This window comes from Chiloscyllium plagiosum, unplaced genomic scaffold (assembly GCF_037043375.1).
Source record: "Chiloscyllium plagiosum isolate Xiang-an unplaced genomic scaffold, Cpla_swu_hap1 HiC_scaffold_15, whole genome shotgun sequence".
Classification (NCBI taxonomy): Eukaryota; Metazoa; Chordata; class Chondrichthyes; order Orectolobiformes; family Hemiscylliidae; genus Chiloscyllium; species Chiloscyllium plagiosum.
The window spans coordinates 31,042,950-31,065,835 of NW_028270153.1; the positions used below are offsets into that span (position 1 = coordinate 31,042,950).

The 22,886-nt window shown below is 39.7% G+C and overlaps 1 protein-coding gene across 5 annotated transcripts in view; it reads right to left on the reverse strand.

The window, feature by feature from the left end:
• Positions 1-18,221, reverse strand: part of ccm2l (CCM2 like scaffold protein) — a 118,350-nt gene extending 100,129 nt beyond the window's left edge. For 3 of the 5 annotated variants that reach the window (XR_015759560.1, XR_015759561.1, XM_043710493.2), the window contains exons 1-2: positions 17,949-18,221; positions 6,839-7,012 (exon numbers count right to left, since the gene is read on the reverse strand). Coding sequence is in view for 3 of the 5 variants with exons in the window: in XM_043710493.2 (XP_043566428.1) it covers positions 6,839-7,012; positions 17,949-17,978 (204 nt within the window). In the remaining 2 variants the exon portion in view is untranslated. Of the gene's footprint in view, positions 1-5,066; positions 5,189-6,838; positions 7,013-17,948 lie in introns of those variants that run through there. The other 2 variants (XM_087994852.1, XM_043710494.2) reach the window with 2 other exon arrangements.
• Between the last annotated feature and the right edge of the window lie 4,665 nt (positions 18,222-22,886).

Here is a 22,886-nt window from a genome sequence, read left to right on the forward strand (position 1 = left end):
CTCTGTGAACGCCATAGAGATAAGAAACATTATTGATCACATTCAAAGGGAAATGGCTATGAGTACAGATTTAGATTATGTTGTAACCCGGGATTTTATCATCACCTTAAAGATTTATATGACAGCATGATTAAATCTGGAATGTTATAAACCTGGAAGTGATTGCAATAACGCACCTCAGAGGCCCAAGCAATGATATAGCTTCTGAAATTGATGTGGATGTAACCATTATATGAATCTGAAAATTAGAGTGTTAGTTCAATGGTGTTGCAGTCTCTGGAGAGAAATTCTCTATGGGTGTTTAAGTGGAATTTTCCTGGGGTCTAAATTACAATCAGAAATACACCCACTGTGCTCATATCTATTAGCATCTAAATTTCCTGCCATCTCATTCACATACATTAGAACAAGTAGAAATCAGTGTTTGCAATCAGTGCTTGAGGGACTACCTTCTCTCAAGGATAAAAATTAACGTTTCAAACCATCTAACAAGCATTCATGCATATTAAGTACGTCACATTGTGGAAGGGTTTCAATTTTTAATGAGTAATTTTTACTGATGCCATAGAAATTCATTCAAACATAAAAAAAACACAGGTCTCAGTGACAATAAATGCTTTAAAAAAATCATCAAAATATAACAACACTGCGGTGTCTATTATTCTGGGATTTGTCTTACATCTGCTATGAATCAATGTTGTTGCTAGAAGTTCATTTTAGCCTGGGGCCATTGACCATAATAATGAACTAAAATGCATTTGAGTGCAAGAATTGATAGACAGGCAGAAAAGAATTCAAAGTATGGAGAAAGTATGTAATTAAGCAGCACAGTTATGTTGGGTTACTGATTGCACATTTCTCTGAGCAAAACTATACAGGAAATGCCATCCCACTATGCAAAGTCTCACTTGGTGAGAGTTATGTCTTGCACAATTAAGCTTAAAATGTTAAGGGAACAGTGAATTGTAATCCTGAGGAATGGTTCTTGACACCACAAGAGCAGCATCACTGAATGAATTCATAGATTAGTATCTTGCAATCACTTCTGCTATCTGTAACATATATTGTTTTACTATATTATGGGATTTGGTCAAGATTACTGTTCACAGTTTGTTCTCTGAAAGGGATTTAGCAGTTTTTGTTTACTATTGCCACTGATAGAATCATAACACATGCTGCAAATTATATTTAAAAACAAGAAAATGAATTTTCTAATGCTAATTTAAGATTTGCTGGAAAACTACTTCAATCATCTGAAGTCCATGTAAATAAAATATTTTTGCTCAGATGTTTTAATTGTGATGTTAATATATAAGTGAAGTTTTACATAGCTGTCATACTTGCAACATTTTTAGTGGTGATAGGAAGGTTGACGTAGTGGGACAAACAACATGTGATCTTCCCTATTTATCTTGCTGAGTTTGACAATTTATGTAATATTGGTAAGCTGATCTCCATGAAAGAACAAATGAAACAAAAAACAAAATGCCGCCTATGAGGAACACAATTTCCTGTCTAAATAAATCAATTTCAGTTATCCGTTCACAGTGAGATGCAGCTGATTCCTTCCTGGAATTGTTAACTGTTTTAACCTCTGGTCTACTCTGGCATAACAATGTTGATTTGACTATAAAACAGGTTGATAATGCAAGTCCCATTGAACAAAATTATATTTTAGAAAGGTGGCAAAAAACCTACTAATGGGAGCATATTTAAAATGGTCCACTCTTGCAGTGACTTTACAGCTTGAACTGCAGCCCAGGTTGTTTTTGTGCCAGTCCTTGTTTTAAGATAACTATCGCAAGCTCGTGCTGTCTGCTTTTAATCATCTGTTAACATATTGACAAATAACAATCAAGATATCCTTTAATATTCTTGCCTGCGAAAATATTTAGTAAAGAAGTGTCTCATTATTCTCTTCATGAAAATCCTGCAATTTTTGGAACAATTAAAATTCAGTCAGCCATTCACCACAATACAAAAAGAGGGAAGTTTTAAGAGTGAGAGCAATTTTTTCTTTTATGAACCAACGATATAGAATTTATTGCTATAAACAGAAACAATGCTCTCTGCACTTTGTCTCACCATATTATCATCAAACACACAAAAAGGTTAAAATGTCCATGAAAACACAGTGAAAATGATTATTGACTATGAGAAGGGCATCTGGAGGAGATTCATGAGGAGCATAAACACTGAGAAAGATAAATAGCTGGTTTCTGTGCTGTAAATTCTGCATACTTCTGTTAAGATTATAATGATGTCTAATATTTCTTTTATAATTTATGAATAAAATGCAATCAGTTACTTTACGTTTGAACACACTGCATGTGGTTTGTCTGTTGCACAACATCATTCTAAAAGTTGAATGTAAATAAACTGACTGTCTAAAAATGTCTGTGGCACAGTGAAAATGATGTTGTTGCTTTCTGGTGTATTCAGTTCTTTATTTTTTTCTGTCACAAAGCCTGTTGCTCACACACTACAGCTATATCACAGCAATTTGTTTTCAGTTCTATAGTTCATAGCCAGAAATCACTCCTAAGGCATTTTAGGTTAATTAAAATACCACACAGCTGTTCAGAATACTTCTTCAAAAGTAAGTATTTGATTCAATACTACATCTATTCATTAGGATCTCAGACCAGACACCAACTTTATGCTTCGATCTTGGATGAGATCACCAAATTACGTTGTGATCTGGTTAGGGATTAATAATCTTTATTTTTAAGATTAGACCAGGCAATTGTTGAGTGAACATAACCACAAGATTCAAGATGATCAAACAACCTAGAACATTAATACAATGAACAATAATATATACAACTTATTTTTAACCCAGAGTCACTTGTGCTAAACATGGATCATATATTTTGATCAAACACTCTTCAAATAGCAAATACAATCCCCCAAAAAACCCATAGATTTCTTGGTAACTACTTCCTTAATGTTTACGACACTGTCAGTCATTAAATCTCATTAAATGTCACAGGCAATTTCAATTATAGAGTCATCGAATCCTACAGCACAGAAACAGGCTCTTTGACTCAAACTGCTCCATGCTGACCAAAATGTCCAACCAACCAAACCTAGCCCCACTTGCCTGCATTTGGCCCATATCCTTCTAATCCTTTCCTATCCATGTATTTGTCCAAATGCCTTTTAAATGGTGTTAATGTACCCGCCTCAACCACTTCCCCTGGCATCTCATTCCATATGCGGAGCACTCTCTGTGTACAAAAGTTGCCTCCCAGGTTCCCTTTTATTCTTTCCCCTCTAACCTTAAATTGATGCCCTCTAGTCCTCAATTCCCAACCCTGGGAAAAGGACTGAGGGCATTCACCCTTTCCATGCCTCTCATGATCTTATACACCTCTATAAATCCCCCCACACTCAGTCTCCTGTGCTCTAAAGAAAAATGTTCTAACGTGTCCAACCTCTCCCTATAACTCAGACCCTTGAGTCTAGGCAACATCCTTGTAAATTTCTTCTGCACTCTTTCCAGTTTAATAACATCCTTCCTATAACAAGCTGACCAAAACTGAACACAATACTCCAAGTGCAGCCTCACCAATGTCCTGTATAACTGCAACATAACTTCCCAACTTCTGCACTCAGTGCCCTAACTGATGAAGGCCAGTGTGCCAAAAACCTACTTCACTACCCTGTCTCACTGTGATTCCACTTTCAGAGAACTGTGAACCTGAACTCCAAGATCTATCTGTTCCACTACACTCCTTAAGTCCCTACCATTCACCATGAAACTCCTACCTCCAAAGTGCAAGACCTCACACTTTTCTATATTAAACTCCATTTGCCATTTCTCAGTTCACTTCCCCAGCTGATCAAGGTCCTCCTGCAATTTTGGATACCCTTCCTCACTGTCCACAATACCTCCTATTTTAGTGTCATCAGCAAACTTACTAATCATGCCTTGTACATTCTCATCCAAATCATTGATATAGATAACAAACAGTAATGGGCCCAGCACTGACCCCTGAGGCACTTCACTAGTCACAGGCCTTCAGTCTGACAGACATCCTTCCACTATTACCCTCTGCTTCCAACCATAAAGGCAATTTTGTAACCGATTTGTCAGGTCTCCCTGGATTCCAAGTGATCTAACATTCCAGAGCAGCCTACCATGTGGAACCTTATCAAAGACCTTACTGAAATCCATGTTGACTATGTGTACTGCCCTGTCCTCGTCAAATTTATCTAAGGACTCTAACAAACTTGTGAGGCATGATCTCCCATTTACAAAGCCATGCTGACTACTCCTAATCAAACCCTGTCTTTCCAAATGCATGTACAGGGGAACCTCGATTATCTGAATGAGATGGGCGGACACTATTGCATGCAGATAATTGATTATTCGGTTAATCGATTCAATGCCTTTCCTCTGGGACTCAGTTTTCTATTAAGTCTGCTCCCTGTTCAGACTAGGCAGCAGCACACCGTGCGTTAGCCCCCATCCTCGCGCCCCGACCCTGCCCAACACCACCCCACCTCACGCTCCCAACACAGCCCTCCACCCGCCGCAATCCCATCCAACACTGCCACCCCACCTGCCCCCCAACTCCACTCAAAACCGCTCCCCCAACCCTGTCCAACACCACCCTCCTGCCTGCACCCAAACCCTGTCCAAAACAGCGGCCCGTGGACCCCCGCCAGCCCCAACACCACCCTCCAGCTCCCAATTCTGTCCAAGACCACTACCCTGCCCGCCCCCAACTCCATCTAACACTGCCCTTCACCCGCCCCCGCCCACCTCCCAATCCCGTCCAACACCACTCCCGCCCACCCTGCCTGCCCGCAACACCAACTCCCCCACCCACCCCACCCCCACTCCAACGTACCCCCCAGTTTGCCCACCCCCCCCACCCCCATGTGCTCCCGCCCCCTCTCCAGGGCAGCGGAACAGGACACCTACAACAAGTCTGCTGCTCCTGCTACTGCCTTTCGGGTGGTGAGTCTCCAAATAACACATACATTCACACCTTCTTACTGCAACTTTTTGACAGGTTCCACTTTTGCCCTGTATAGGACAATGTTGGAGGGATTACCTGGGGAAGGGGGTACACCTTTGTGTAGAAATCAGGGAAAATGTGGGAAGAGAGAGAGGAGGTTGGGAGTTCAGGCACCGTCTCGAAATGTCCAGGACTGTTCTCGGCAGCACTTTTAATCACTGGAAACAAAAAATACGATCAGTGCTGGACACATGTCTTTGATGTAATGTTTCTGTCGGGACCTCGAGCCTAATCCAATTTTCGGATAATTGGTATTCAGATAATTGAGGTTCCTCTGTATATCTTATCTCTCAGAATCTTCTCAATTAACTTACCCACCACAGATGTTAGGCTTACTGATCTATAGTTCCCAGACTTTTCTTTGCAGCCCTTCTTGAATAATGGCACAACATTCATTACCCTCCAGTCTTCTGGGTCCTCACCCATTACTAATGATGATACAAAAATATCAGCAAGGGCCCCTGAAATTTGTTCTCTAGCCTCTTGCAGTGTTCTTGGATATATCTGATCAGGACCAGGAGATTTATCCACCTTCATACATTGTAATACATCCAACAACTCCTCTACTGTGATATATACTGTCCCCAAGATATCACCAGTAACTTCCCTAAATTCCTAAATCTTCATGTCTTTCTCCATGGTACACACAGAGGAGAAATATTCATTTTTCACTTTTGCTGTTCTTGCCTTGAAATTTTATATTAAATTGAAATATTTCTTCAGTGAGACCAACATGATGTACATTTGTCAGGGATTTCATTTTGTGAATTGGTCTGAATTTGAGGCAAAGCTAAGTTGCAAATATTTCAACACACTGCAACTTTCAGCAATAATTCTCACCATATGCCCTTCTTTACAGTAGCAAATTCCAGCACATACCACATTTGACATAAGAAAGCCACACCATGTGCCAGATATTTCGATAGCAAATTACATAACATGCAACATCCTCTCACCAGCAAACTCCACCAGGTACCACACTTCACTGTAAAATCTACACCTTACATTCCAACAGAAACCACAGATTTCAATTTTATATTCTATTACATAAAACATCATGTAGTAGCAAACAGTGCCATATTCCTTACATTTTTCAGCTTATCATTTTTAACATTTTTATTAACAGAAAATAGAAAATAAAAGATTTACAAAGTTTTACCATTTGATGTTGATGACTGACTTAGTTCCCTGACAGTTTCCCACCAATCCTAACCCCATAATTCATATATTTTATCAATTTACCGATTGCATCTGGATTTTACTCCCCAGCACTGGTCTGGTACAGCATTCTATGTCCTCACAACCAGAATTAGAGACAATAGTAACAGTGTTTGCATTGTGTATCAAAGAATTCTGGTCGCCATTTGTAATATTAACTGCACAGATTTAATTTCCTTATTAAAATCAGACAGAAAGAGGCCATTCAGTCCAACAAGTCTTTGCAAGAGTTAACTCTTCAAATGGAGCTATCCACTTTAATCCCAATCATTGTAGGAGCAAATTACTGCAGATGCTGGAATCTGTACTGAAAACAACAAATGCTGGAGATCAAAATTGGTCAGGCAGCTTCCCTGGAGGGAGAGCAAGCTACAATTTTGAATCTAGGCTCAAAACGTTAGCTTGCTTTCCCTCCATGGATGCTGCCTGACCTGCTGTGATCTCCAGCATTTGTTGTTTTTAATTGCAATTCTTGTCTTTTTCTCATAACCTGTCATAATTATTACCAAGTTTTGCAGTTTCTGAATTAATTAGTAATTTATTTTGTACATGATATACCTAGTGATTTTAGATTATGAAACTGAACCTACTTTGACCTCTTTCTCAAGATAGTCGTGTAGCAGGATCTCAGGATCTATCAGGTAATCTGGAGGGAAGAGTGGGATGGAATGGAGAGGTCTCCTGTATACGCTGCTTCTGTCCTGCTGTCTCCTGTTCTTGTCAGCTTTAGGAAATACCAGCCTCTTAATCGGAGACACAAATCCCTGAAAATCACATAGAAAATCATAAATATAACTTTTGAAGTAATTACTTCCATACAATTTGTTGAGTATCTTTCCCGACACTCCCTGAAAATGTGATTAATAGTTCAGAAATAAAAACAGCACACAGTTACAAGCAAGGTACCCTGAAATAATAGAATATTGTAGTTAAACCCAGGCAATTTGGCAGTTTTTCAGTACAGGCTTCATTACAGGAGCTGTTGCTCCATTCTCCCTTTCCCTGCATCCATATTTGCTTCCTTTTCTCCTTCAGCACTCAATCCTTCATTATTCCTGTTTTTTTTTTGAATGATTATCTGTTTATCTTGTTAAAGAATTTATAGGCTCTGTTTGAACAAATTTGTGACAAAACTATTTCACATGCTAACCACTCTCTTTAATAAAATGTGCTTAAAAATGTCAGCTTTTTGTACAAACATGAATCGTTATAATACATGAACTATAGCAATGGAACAAATTCATGCGAATAAATCTACAACACAGACAGCAGAAAGAATACTTCTCATTTTTACTGACATTAAAAGTATAAATTCTAATATTCACCTCTTGGAAAAGTGGCGCAACTATAATATTAGTCGCCACACAACTACTGATTATTCATTGCGCATTTGATCTACGTCAACTGTTTTTGCTATGCAACTTTCATATAAAACCTGAACATTTTTTCAACTTTTTCAAAATCTACAGATAGAAAGATGATCCACAAGCATTAGCCCGAGGTACATTAACAATCTAAGTGTATGACGGGGAAATAACATTTTAGATTAGATTAGATTACAGTGTGGAAACAGGCCCTTCGGCCCAACAAGTCCACACCGACCCGCCGAAGCGAAACCCTCCCATACCCCTACATTTACCCCTTACCTAACACTACGGGCAATTTAGTATGGCCAATTCACCTGACCCTGCACATCTTTGGACTGTGGGAGGAAACCGGAGCACCCGGAGGAAACCCACGCAGACACGGGGAGAACGTGCAAACTCCATACAGTCAGTCGCCTGAGGCGGGAATTGAACCCGGGTCTCTGGCACTGTGAGGCAGCAGTGCTAACCACTGTGCCACCGTGCCACCCATTTTGACAGCATCTTATTAGATCTATCCAAACATTGAGAAGTGTTTCATTTGTAATGAATTACACGAGAAGTATTTTTAGTTGAAAGGCTATTTTGCACATAGGAAGAACTAACAAGATGCCTGTAGAAAGTTAAACTGATTAAACTGATTAACCAGAAGGTATAAAAAGCTTTCTCACCATCAATGCTGTCAGAGGTTCTGAGCATTCTCATGAACAGGTAGTAGGGTCTGGATTTCTTATCAATGAATAGCATCCCCAACAGTGCAGCCCTTTGACAATAATGTGTTAAATGTTCGCATAGATCAGTGCTTCCCCAAACATTTTACTGGTGTGAACCCATTTTAATGTGTCCTTTCACACTGGGGTTGGACAGAAGGAATAGCATCTGTTGCTGACTTGTGTTTGAGTTAGTGAGGATGAAGTACACTTTCTTTTCTCAGGCGTTAGTGCAGCAGTAATTAGAACTGTCCATTAGGGCACACAGCACTAGAAAAAAATATGTGAGGATGTAGAAGAACTTCACAGCAGTGAGCATGCATCTGTGCTCTACGTCCACTGAGCATCCCAGCTCACAACCCTGTGCACTGCTCACCACCTCCCACAAACTGAGTACTCTTAACTCCCTTCAACACCATCCAGGCATCCCTCACACCAGCAAAGAATGTGTCACGTCCTGTATGTTTCAGCCCCACTGTGCATACTTGCAGGGAGACTGGAGGAGTCTGGCTTCAGCATATAGGCTGCATGTGATGATGTCTTTGTCCACAGAATGAATGACCAACTACATGAAGCATCAAATGCTCTGATTGAACAATGGCATGTAGGCCTTCATGAGTGACTTGGCCATTTTTAATGCCTCCTTAGAATGCCTGAGTCTTGGCCATTCATCTCAACATTGATCTGTAGTTAGATACCGTCTAGCTCATTGCCAGCAGGGAAGCACAGATGGTTTATCAGAGGGATGTTGACTCAAAGTGTTTCCATTTCTGACAGTTGTCCCTCTTAGTCAGTGGAAGACAGACTGTTCCCTGACCTGTTAGCTGAGTCTCCTCCTGCCCGAGTCCAGGAGCAGCAACCTTTGCCAGGGCTCTCATAGACTCCGACACCCAGAGGATGATGACCAAGAATATGTCACAGCAGGAATCTGAGCAACCTCTCTCTGATGAAGTGTAGAACTGTCCCATGCCAGATAGAAGTGCTAGGAAGAGGGACTAAAGAGTAAAGCTTTGCCCATAGATACACAATGCTAGATTGACATGTTTCTTTTCTATTTTTGAGGTACTTATTATTTCTAACCACCACCTTCCCACCTTACCCATTTCTGGTTGCTCCCAGGAAATTGTGATTATTGGTATAGCACTGACAATGTCCGATATAAGGTTGGAAGTGGGTGATTGGTGCGGTTGTGAAAGGGATGCTTGGTTGTTTACTGAACCGGGTTAAGTTTGGTAAAAATGGTCTATACTTTTGGAGTGGTGCAGTCAAAATGAGCTTGTTGACAGTAAAACATCTGGGTGAGTGATGTGAGCTGCTACTAGTGTCCTGGTGACATTATGTTCTACCACCTCCTCCTTGAAATGCTTTTTGTGCTCTGTGCTTTGTTCCTCTTTCAGGTCAACCCCTCGCTGTGCTGCATAATTGGATAAGGTTCATCATGGTCAACCATTCTGGAGATCCTAGCTGTTTTTCTTTAGAGAAGCCTCCAAATACCTTGGTCAATGACACATCTACCTGTCATCTGGTTTTCCTGTGCCTCTTTGGTCAGGTTCAATGGGTATGCCTGGTCTGGGACAAATCTGCTTTGGTATAGCAAAGGATTAGAGAAGGTGCACCACTAGAGGATAAAAGTACATGGCACATGCTCAGGAATCTTACAATACCAGCATAAACTTATTTTTTATGGCTGATGGCATGGAAACCCTTGCAGTTGAAGATACTCCTGGGCAAGCTGGGGGAGGCTTAACTATAATCAGTAACACTCATCAAATGTGTGAAGTCAGATCCAGTTGTCAATTCAGGTACCTGCTCATTCTGACTAGAATCATAATTGACATAATTGGCTGCCTTATCCATTTCTTGGCCACTGCTAGAGCTTGCAAAATCTGACAGAGATTTGGAAAGATCCAGAGGCAATGAAGTTCAGGATGGTGTTGACTTTGAGACCAACTGGCAAAGCATAACCTTAGGTTCATCTAGCAGTGGGACTTGTTTCCACAGCCATTTCCAACTTAGTATAATATCTGCCACATCCTATGCAAGTTGCTGAGCTTTCTGAGAAACTGGTGCTTCTCTACCTATAGATTCTATAAGGCCTTCTACAATGTGCATGTTACTGCTGATCACCTGGTACCTGAGCAGCAGGCTGTTTCTGCTCCTGCTTATTATACTTAGTTTTATTCTTTCATGGGATATGGGTGTTATTAACAAGGCCAGTGCTTGTTGCTCATCCCTAACCGAGTGGTGAGTTAGGCCATTTCAAAGAGCTGTTCGGAGTCAGCAACATTACTGTGTGCCTAGAGCCACATGTAGACCAGACTGGGTCAAGGACATTAGAGAATTAGATGGGATTTCACATCAGGCAATGATAGTTTCATGGTCCTTGTGCTGGTGCTGGTCTTGCTGGTACTTTTGTTTTTATCTTTACCTCATCCTAGGTCCAAACTACACCATAAAAGTACTCTTCACACTGATCTGATAGATCAGAGATCCAAAATGGAGACCAGACACATCTCTCCAAAGTTTCAAATTAACTCTCTGCACAGCCTTTCACAAGGCAGGCACGAAATTAGTTCTGAGGTTCTGGTATTTACAAACCTCACTGCAGTGCCTTCAGTTCCTCGTTTGCTGTTGTATTCTGTCTTGCTTTCAAGAGCAAGTTTCAGGAATCCTGGAAGATGTAGGGACCAACAATTGAATTGTAAATGCTGTATTAGTATTGATGTGATAGAGCTATTAACATAGTTAATAGTTAAGTTGACAATACATTTTTCTAAGTCGTTAACATATAACATTGCTTGCTACAGTTCAGTGCGGGCTTTAACCAATTGAAGCTTGCTTTCCAATGTGTTGTGATTTTCGTGGTTCAAAATTCCATTCAATTAGATTATAAGTGGTCTGCATCTTAACTCCAGTTAATTGTTTCGCTTTATAACCTGGAATTGGTACAATCTAAGAGTTGCAAATCAGAGATGCAGTAAATCTCAAAGTTTGAGGAATGAATATCTTTCTGCAATGTTAACACAGAACCAAACAATGAGTAAGCACTATGGAAAGGCAAATACACCAGAAAATATCATTGTTTTTACTTTATAAAATGAGAACATTAAAGAAATGTTTGCATCCCAGAGCATTATTGGAGCCATTAAATGCTTAACCGCAATGATTACTAAGACGGAGACCCCCTCACCTTTTAAAAATATAAGCATATGAAGTGGAAGAATATAAAAAGATGTGAAATTAAATACATTTGTGAATAGGTAGCTCGAGTTGAAGTGCAAACACCATCAGAGATGTAACATGTGAAATTACATTATTTTATATTGTAACTGATAGCAGAAAACCAATCATTCACTCATTATTAATAAAATATGCATTGATTTAAAGTGAAATTAAAAAATGCAAATTTCACCTTTCCTTATAAGTTACACAAATAAAATATTCACCTGACTCGAACAAGGCACTTGTGTAGCTAGTTTAACTGTTACAGGAAAACAACACAATATATGATCATCATTTTACCAATTGTTTTTTCCTCCAAAGCTTTAATATTCTGTTCAAATTTCTGAAAAGAACTCAAAATATCTAACATCCCTCAAAGTTGATTAACGCTTTCCTGATCAAAACCGCAATCACATTTAAATCTGAATTATGCTTTAAATGGATTAAATTTGGAGATTAATAAATTTACAACTAACTACTTTTGGCATTTTCTAAATGACTAATATCAAGTTATTAAATCTGCTACCTTCTTCCCTTTGTTAAAAAAAATCTTGTGTTTTCACGTTTTTTCTGAACTCCTAAGCTTTCTTACTAGCTTAAAGTCATGCATTTACATGCAGGAAACACTTAGCTGACTCCACCAAATGAGTTCCGACCTGAACTATTCATGTTTCTTCCTCTCTGGAACTTACAGCAACATACATCAATGTTTCAAAAAAACTTGGGCACTTCTGTGTATGATTTGCTATTCTGTTTTTGGAAAATAGAGAATGAAACTAGGTAGCTTTCTGTTCATGACGTGGAGGAGCTAAGGCTGCATCACCTTTCACTTCAAACACTCACAGTGAGCACCCTGAGATGCAGAGTGACATTCTATCTATTTGCCCCAAAAATATGTTTCAGTGTTCATTGTCAACACAGTTCCTTGTTTCCTCATCAGTAGTTTTCAGTGAGAATTTGTCATTTTAGTATTGAACTAAGGTTTTGTGCCAGAGACCAATCATTAGAGTCACAGAGTCATAGAGATGTACAGCATGGAAACAGACCCTTTGATCCAACCCGTCCATGCCGACCAGATATCTCAACCCAATCTAGTCCCACCTGCCAGCACCCGGCCCATATCCCTCCAAACCCTTCCTATTCATATACCCATCCAAATGCCTCTTAAATGCTGCAATTGTACCAGCCTCCACCACATCCTCTGGCAGCTCATTCCATACACGTACCACCCTCTGCATGAAAACGTTGCCCCTTAAGTCTCTTTTATATCTTTCCCCTCTCACCCTAAACCTATGCCCTCTAGTTCTGGACTCCCTGACCCCGGGGAAAAGACTTTGCCTATTTACCCTATCCATACCCCTCATGATTTTGTAAACCTCTATAAGGTCACCCCTCAGCTACAGCCTGCTAAGCCTCTCCCTATAGCTCAAATCCTCCAACCCTGGCAATATCCTTGTAAATCATTTCTGAACCCTTTCAAGTTTCACAACATCTTTCCGATAGGAAGGAGACCAGAATTGCACGTAATATTCCAACAGTGGTCTAACCAAGGTCCTGTACAGCTGCAACATGACCTCCCAACTCCTGTAATCAATACTCTGACCAATAAAGGAAAGCATACCAAACGCCTTCTTCACTATCCTATCTACCTGCGACTCTACTTTCAAGGAGCTATGGAATAGTGAGGAAAGAAGGTAAAAGAAAGAAAAATAAACCTATTGGACTATAATCTGGTGTTATGTGATTTTTAACTTGTCCACCTCAGTCAAACACCGGCATCTCCAAGCCAAGGTAGAAGAAATAATGGAGAGGCAAGACAGAGCAGAGGGGAATGAAATGATGTGAAGATATGGGCATCAGGTACTCATTGGGAGAATGAAAGATTATGGGCAGATAGAGATCATGAAGGAGAGAGATTACAGATGAAGGGATTGAACTCATAGGGAAAGTGAGATGCCAAGAAGGGTGAATGGAGATTGTGAGTGGGAGAATTGCAGCAGGTTGTTTGGGAGACTAAGAGTAACACATTTGTAACTCCTGGCCCATCAGAATTTGCTTCCTGGATCTGGTAACTCTTGCTTTCTTCTAGCAGTTGGGTTTTTCAAGTCCTGGAAGTGGTGACTAATGCTGTTGATGTGTTGATGTTATGATAAAAATAATTAAGCCACAATTAGATTAGATTAGATTACATTACAGTGTGGAAACAGGCCCTTCGGCCCAACAAGTCCACACCGACCCGCCGAAGCGCAACCCACCCATACCCCTACATTTACCCCTTACCTAACACTACGGGCAATTTAGATTAGATTAGATTACATTACAGTGTGGAAACAGGCCCTTCGGCCCAACAAGTCCACACCGACCCGCCAAAGCGAAACCCACCCATACCCCTACATTTACCCCTTACCTAACACTACGGGCAGTTTAGCATGGCCAATTCACCTGACCCTGCACATCTTTGGACTGTGGGAGGAAACCGGAGCACCCGGAGGAAACCCACGCAGACACGGGGAGAACGTGCAAACTCCATACAGTCAGTCGCCTGAGGCGGGAATTGAACCCGGGTCTCAGGCGCTGTGAGGCAGCAGTGCTAACCACTGTGCCACCGTGCCGCCCACATGCTATGTGGAGTGCTATGTGTAGTTCTGGTCTCCATGTTATCAAAAAGATGTGATTGCACTGCAGAAGACAGAAGATATTCACCAGGTTATTTTCTGGGCTGAAATGATTCAGCTATGAAGAGAGGGTAGATAGGCTGAGGTTGTTTTCCTTGAAAGAGAGAAGGCTGACGGGGGATCTGATTGAGTTGCATAAAATTCTAAGGAGCTTCGACAGGGAGAAACATTTCCCCTTGGTAGAGAAGGCAATAGCCGGGGGTTATGGTGTCAAAGTAAGGAGCAGGGGGTTTAGAGAGTATTTGAGGAAAGTGTTTTCACCCAAGGATTGTGGGTTTCTGGAGCTCACTGCCTGAAAGGATGTCAGAGACTGGAACCCTCAAGACATTTAAGAAGTACTTAGATGAGCACTTGAAACTCCATAATATAAAGTGCTGGAAAATGGATTAGAACAGATGGATATTTGTTGACCAGCACATACACAATAGACCAAAGGACTTCTTCCATGTGTAAAAACACTATGACTCTAAAACATTTTACACCATCCAGGACAAAGCAGCCTGCTTGATTGGCACCACTTACACAAACACAATTTTCCTGCTCCTTGGATGCTGCCTGACCTGCTGTTCTTTTCCAGCACCACTCTAATCTTGACTCTGATCTCTAGCATCTGCAGTCCTCACTTCCGACCACTTACACAAACATCCACTCTTCACCAATGCTCAGTAGCAGCAAGTGTGCAAATGAAAATGCATTTAAAAGTTAACCTAATCATTGCCTAGCTATCATTTGGATGTATCAATGATGAAACCGGTCATTGAAGAATCTGTGCCCAAACCACATCAATCTTTCAAGAAACTAGTTTCTAACATTCCATCCTGGTACAGGGAGTCAGTCAGCATTCCCATACCAAGCAGTGAAAACATAATGGCTTTGGCATCCAAATACCTTGGCTAGAGATCAGATGCAATTATTTTTACCATCCTCTGGGAGCTATTTATCTCTCTGTTCTACACATCTGCCCTTGTCCTCCTAGATGATAGGGCCATCAGTTTGGAAGGTGCTATCTATGTAGCCTTAAGTGATTTTCTGCAGTGCAGTATGTAGGTCATACATTCCATTGACTGGCAGACTATCAAACAACATAGTTCTTTGACCTTCCACAGTAGGCACCAGAAGCCTGAACACCCTATATCCACGACCACATTTTTGGACAATGTTTACTAAAAATAATTCTGATTGTGTTATGAGTTACACTGAAAACATATTTAAGATCACCATTGGCTCTCAGTGTAATTCATTTACATTGAACACTATATATATATATATATATACACAGAGGACCCTTGTCTCTGAAGCAGAAAGGAATTTGTCAACACTTTGCATACTTCTTCCATTGAGGAATGGATTATGAAGAATTTCAATCTCCATTGCTTTCTCCAAGGTGATACCCTGACCACTTGGAGTCTACTTGCCTGGTTTCAGGCAAATCAGCTAATTAAATTAGCAGTCAACCATTGCTTCTGTAATCATGGTCCAATCAATCAGCACTCTCTTTCTTTGCTGCCTTTTAAAATTCATTCACAAGATGAGGGTGTCACGGCCAGGCCAGTATTTATTGCCCACCCCATTGGCCAGAGGGAATTCAGAGTCAACCACTTTGCATTTATTTTCCCTTAAGGGCGCTAGTGAACTTGATAGTTTCTTTACCCTAACAATTGACAATATTTTCATAGTCATCATTAGACTCTTCAATTCAAATTCCACCATCTTCCCAGATTCAAATGCCAGATTCAGAATATTATCAGCGTCTCTGGATTAACAATCTGATGATCGTACCACTAGACCATCACCTCCCCAATATATTGTCTTTCCACGTTGGTTTCTTATGCAACAGGTCTCATAAGTGCAGGACAAAAAGCTTTTGCTTTGTGTCTCATTTTAGCAATGTTTTATATACAGCATCAACTGGTATCATGACATTTGGGAACATTTATGTGGTGATCATTGGTGATCTACCCAAAGTGCCATGGTAAAACTATGGCACTTTGATACACTTGCTCAAATATTAGCATGTGTTATGTCTTGCCTATTCCAAATAAAATATAGCCACTGTCACAGTAAAGGTTATCACTTTAACGATTTCAGAGTCTGAGAAAATTCCAATACACCCTTTGGCCACCATGATGGCTCAATTGCAACTGGCATAGCACTGCAGCAAAATCTGGGCAGGATCATTTTTGCTGCCAGAATAGAAAGCCTCATTTGCTTCTTCAATAGTGCTTGACATGTTGCAAATATCTTCCACAGAAGTCTGGAAGGAGCCAAATGCATGTAATTTCATTACCACAGTCACTTTCATGGCTACTGGCCATTTAGTCCACATTTTGCATTGAGCTTGCACTTGAGGTACAGCATCTGATGTATTTCTATGACAACATTCTAACAGAAGAGTAGATAAGAGTAGATAGGAAAATCACAAACTGAATAATTTGGGGGATATGACTTTGTGCTTGCTCTTATTCTCCTCCACTTTGCAGAAACTTGTCCTGCTCCTCTGTTAATTCTGTATGTAATGCTGTGTTTTAAAATATCCATTTCTGATTATAGTAAATTGTCCTTCACCATATCCCACTAAACTCTCTGTTTATTTTCTTGCAGAGTTTTGCAATTAGATACAAATGCATGAATCACAAAACACTTGTTAAATCATAGCAACAGCCAAAGGAAATCTGTAGATTTTTGGTGATCCTTTTAATGAGCGTTGGTGGGCCTCCCCAGTTGTTGGACATGCATTCAGCTGTCTGAGGATAAGGGAGGGCATTAGCTGGAATATTAAGTTTCAAATATCAAATCAGTGTTATCTGTTGATAATTTGTCTGCTCTGCCTACTTCTGCCAGACATTAACTCTGCGCACATGCTAATGCCCTCACTAATCTGGGATAATTTGATCCACAAATGTGCACATGCATGTGTTTTCACTCAGGCTATTTTGCCCTCTAAAGACACTCACAGCAATAAATATAAACACCAAAAAGTCCAATTTCTTGCATACTCTCTTCTGGGACACTGGATGCTGAAGGCTTATGCAGAAGCCAACACTATTGAATATTATTTACTTTAAATATAGTGAGAACCTTTCATTTCATCAAGAAAGTTATGTTGTAAATCTTAAGCAGTGGAAAATCAGAACTTTATTATAACATGTACAAAATAGAATAGGCAGAACAACGCAAAGCAGTATGTGCTAAATAATCACCAATATGAAGAAGTAGAAAAATGAAACTTCTATCATCATTTCCATTGTTTGCTAATGTCCCATTTCAGTGACAGACAATGGGAATGCTTGCTGTATAGAGCAGATTCTTAAACCAATAACACAGGCTGCTTACACCAAATAATTGCATGTAAATTTGATTTCTAGTGACTGAAATCTCAGGCCCTTCTTAAATATTGCAAACAATTGTCTGTATAAAGAAACCAACAGATAAACATAAATGTAGCTATGGCAGATTTTTAGCCTTCTATGGCAAAATTTATAACATTGAATTAACATGACACATTAAATTTTCTCAGTGAATTAATATTTTTTAATTTACAGTTCAGAAAGAGCTTTGAAAAGCTTGTACTCTGTGATGAATGTAAGTTTCCCTAAAGGAAACTATGGGTGTATATACCTACAAATACTGCATTTACGTGTGGCATACAACAGATTTACGATTTTGATGTTACAACTAGTCTAGGTGGAATTTATGAAAGATTAATGTCAAATTATAGATTTTTTTTACCTTCTTTCCCTTCTTGATCTCTACATCCATGGTGTTTTCACATCTGCTCTGAACTTCTGATTTCTTTTTGCTTTGTTCTTATGCTGCTACATGCAGGAAACTCTTGGTTGACTCCACCAAATAAGTTCTGATGTAAACTTTTAACAGTTCTTCCTCTCCTGGGAGTGATAACAATATACATCAGCCTATCAAACTCCACCAAATATTAGACTGTATCCATTGTTAGGTGCATCCAAAATTGCATTTTGATTTTTATCTGAACACTGACTATCATTTGACAGCATTCCATAAATTAGTGACATGTTGATATATGCCCAATCTTAAACACTGCACTGATTTCCTTAAGTCACTATACAGTCAGTTCCTGTGGATGTGTCCTATCAGTACCTCCTGTTGGCAAACTATCATTGTTTCATTGCCATGACGCAAAATAGAGCAGGAAATGATTTCAATATCAGCCATTTTCAGACCAACATTATTGTATTAACTTCACAGTTATAAATAGAACATTTGTGATCCTTTCCATTTCACAATATAACATTTATATTTTGACTGAGATTTTTGTGGTGGTTTATTCTATCCTCAACATATTTTATATTCATCAAAATTCTTTCTTCCTACCAAATTAACAGTGATACATTTGCATAAATATAATCACAAACATTTTGTGTCACATTATTAAAACCACAATTTAAAATTCAAGTTCTAGATGCCTGCCATTTCATGAATGATTGCCATAATTGAATGGTTTGATCCCCCCCCACCCCCCCGTTGATTAAATAAAAGTTTAACTGTTACATATTTTTACATTCTAACACCCATTTCTGGGAAACTTGCTTCCTTCAAGTATGTATCCAAGTGACCAAAATGAATCCAGAGATATATTTTTAAAAATAGCAACTGTTTCAAAACCAAGAGAGGAGTTGGCAAGATGTTCAGGAATTAGATAAGTCAAAGATGATTTGGTTGGTATGTACAGGCATTGGGGATCTGGATTTTCAAAAGGACCCAAGTAAATTGCCCTATTGGCTCCTCTGAATTATGGTGCATATTATTCAAGGATATATGGCACAATAGATTAGAAATCAGGTAGAGAGCAGAAAACAGAGATTAATTGTTAATTTGCTTTTTGATTTTGAGAGTGTGCACAATGCTGTTCCCAGTGAAAAGTGCTGCATATTTTTTTTAAGGTTGAGGGGTGACTTAATTGAGACATATAAGATAATCAGAGGGTTAGATAGGGTGGACAATGAGAGCCTTTTTCCTCGGATGGTGATGGCTAGCACGAGGGGACATAGATTTAAATCGAGGGATGATAGATATCGCACAGATGTCAGAGGTAGTTACTTTTCTCAAAGAGACAGTAGTAGACTTGCCAATTTTAAGGCCATTTAAATAGTCATTGGAAAAAGCATATGGATGAAAATGGAATAGTGTAGGTTAGATGAGCTTCAGATTGGTTCCACAGATCGATGCAATATTGTGGGCTGAAGGGCCTGTACTGCACTGTAATGTTCTATGTTCTATGTTAATATATGTAAATGATATTGCCATTGTCTTACCAGTCCATAGGGCTGCTCTGAGAGAAAGAGACACCTGGTAGTAATCTGAGGGTCACCATGCCACAGGAGGTGGGGGGAAGGGGTGCAGTTGAGGAGGCAGGACCTTCATAGTAACCTCAGCCAGTGCAGGAATTGAACCCAGACTGTTGGGTGTCACTCTGCATCACATTCTACCATCCAGCAAACTGAGCTACATTTTAAGTATTTCTGAAATACCACACATGCTAGGAATAACTTAGCTTAGTTGGCACAGTGCTTCAAAATTTATGATTTGGTTGAAATGCATCGAAGATTGAATAGAAGGATGACAGGATACAGACGCAGAATGGCCACATTATTATTTGCTTATGAGGAGGGTAAACCTCCAGGTAAATTCCCTCTATTTCCTGCTCTGTAAATATTGGCAGGTTATTCACAGAGCAGTTCTGATGAAGGAACATGGGAACCCAATACATTAACAATTTTTTTCTCTCCACAGATGCTTCCAGATCTGTTGAATTTCTCCAACACTTTCTACTTTTGTTTTCAGTTCTAGTCTTCCTCGTTTAAGCATTTAAGATGGGGTAGCAGTATGGAATCAGGAGCAAGAATCCTGGATATGTTTCTTTAAATCAGATGCTGAGGATTGTTGAAAGACACTTCAATTAATTCAGTAAAGTCTGAGGTTCCACTTGAAATATTATTGGTTTAAGTGGGCACAATAATTAATTCTCTAAGCCATTTGAGCCATCAAACACTACTTACATTGCATGTAGGTTTGCTAACTGAGCTGGAAAGTTCATTTTCAGATGTTTTGTCACCATATTAGGTAACATAATCAGTGAGTCTCCGGTGAAGCACTGGTGTTAGTGATCCACTTTCTATTTATGTGTTTAGGTTTCCTTGGATTGGTGATGTCAGTTCTTGTGGTGATGTCAGTTCCTGTTTTTTTCTCAGAGGATGGTAAATGGGATCCAAGTCGATGTGTTTGTTGATAGAGTTCTGGTTGGAATGCCATGCTTCTAGGAATTCTCGTGCATGTCTCAGTTTGGCTTGCCCTAGGATGGATGTGTTGTCCCAGTCGAAGTGGTGTCCTTCTTCATTTGTATGTAAGGATACTAGTGAGAGTGGGTCATGTTTTTTGTGGCTAGTTGATGTTCATGTATCTTGGCGGCTAGTTTTTTTGCCTATTTGTCCAATGTAATGTAAGAATGCAAGAACTGTAACAAACACTACATTGGACAAACAGGCAGAAAACTAGCCGCCAGGATACATGAACATCAACTCACCACAAAAAACATGACCCACTCTCACTAGTATGGACAACACATCCATCCTAGGGCAAGCCAAACTGAGACATGCACGAGAATTCCTAGAAGCATGGCATTCCAACTAGATCCATCAACAAACACATCGACTTGGATCCCATTTACCATCCTCTGAGAAAAAGAACAGGAACTGACATCACCACAGGAAATGACATCACCAACACAAGGAAACCTAAACACATAAATAGAAAGCAGGTCACTAACACCAGTGCATCACCGGAGGCTCACTGATGATGTTATCTAGTATGATGACAAAACAACTGAAAATGAACTTTCCAGCTCAGCGAGCAAACCAGAACCTCAACCTGAGCTACAAATCTTCTCAAAACTCACTAACTACTTCCATTTTTATGATATAATTTAATATTTTAGCGTTTTGTTTTGAAGAACAACCATATTAGTTTCTATGCATAACTCAGCAACTTGAATGTTTTGTTTGCTTTACCCATATGCTAAAGTGTGCTATTATGTGAGCAGTGTGCCTGGTGGTTCTCCTGATTGTTCTAATGAAAGAGTTAATGAATATCTACAGAATCGTAGTGCATTAGAAACCCTTGTGCCTGTTGGAGCTCTGAGCTATAGCAATCCAAAATTGATCTTACTGGCTCCATCTCTTTACTTTCACTGATTACTTTGCTTTAATATTTATTCAAAAGATCTTTTCCTCAACGCTTCCTCAGGCAGGACAGTCATGTTCAAATAATCCACTTGGCTTGTATCTGTTACAGTATGGGCTACCAACAAAAATAAATCATCAGTGATTAATGAAAATAATAGCTTACTTGTATTTCATTGTGTGGATGTAATAAATGATCATATGAAGATGAAGCATTGTAGCACAGTCAACATTGAAATTTGACACTGGGAATTGAAATGGGATGATGCAAGATAAAAATGTGTCCAAGTAATTGTATTGTTTCTCTTTTGTTATATATAGTTCTGAGTAGCAAATGGAAAGAATTCTAAATCATGAGCTTTTGTAGAAAAACATTCTTTGTCTTCTCTGCCAGAAGACAGGTCCAGACCACAGCACTGTAACCTATACCATAGGTAGGGCAAGGAGGCAGAGCCCATGATCTCACCAGTTAAAACATGCATCCAACCCACTGCCATTGGTATTAATCTGATTCACACAGGTTGTCCAGCCAACTGAGCCACGTATCCCATGCCCATTGTTTGTAGGAGTTTGAGTTGCTGTGGCAATATACATTTTTACATGTATGCTGTAGCCTGGAGTTGTAGAGAGTGATGTTAGAGACTCCAAAAGAAAGTGTCTCATTGTGATGATGAGGATCTTTGCATTTCATCTATACAATTCACAGGCATTTAATGTCTTCCAGGTACTTCAGTTTCCTCCCACAATCCAAAGATGTGCAGATTAGGTGAATTGGCCATACTAAATTGCTAACAGTGCTCAGGAGTGTATAGGTTAGGTGCATTAGTCAGTGGTAAATGTCAAGTAATAGAGTAGGGGATGGGTCTGGGTGGGATACTCTTCAGAGGGTTGGTACGGACTTGTTGGGCCAAATGATCTGTTTCTGCACTGTAGGGATTCTATGATTCTACGATAATTTGTGCACACTTGAACTAGGAGCAGGAGTAGACCTCAAGGTTCCTCCATCATTAAATAAGAACATGGTTGATCAGCGTTCTCCACATTTTCACTGAGCTGATAACCTTTCACACTCTTGTCTATTAAGAATCTATCTAGCTCTGCCTTTAAAATATTCAAACTGTGCCTTCACTGCATTTTGAGAAATAAAACTCTGAAGACTAACTACCCTGTGCAAGCTGAAAATTTCCACATCACTGTTTTAAATGGGCATCCCTTATTTTTGAACCATAACCCTTTTTCCTCGATTCTCCCACAAGAGGTCAATATGAAGTACCTGTTCATTTCATCTGCAATCTTGTTATTTTTTCATTAATACTTCCCCAGACTCATTTTCCATAGGAGTAACACTTACTTCATTAATACTTTCCTTTTTTAAATACTTTCAGAACGATCACTCATCCTTGAAGAGACAAAACAACTGCAGACGCTGGAATCCAAAATAGACAGGCAGGAG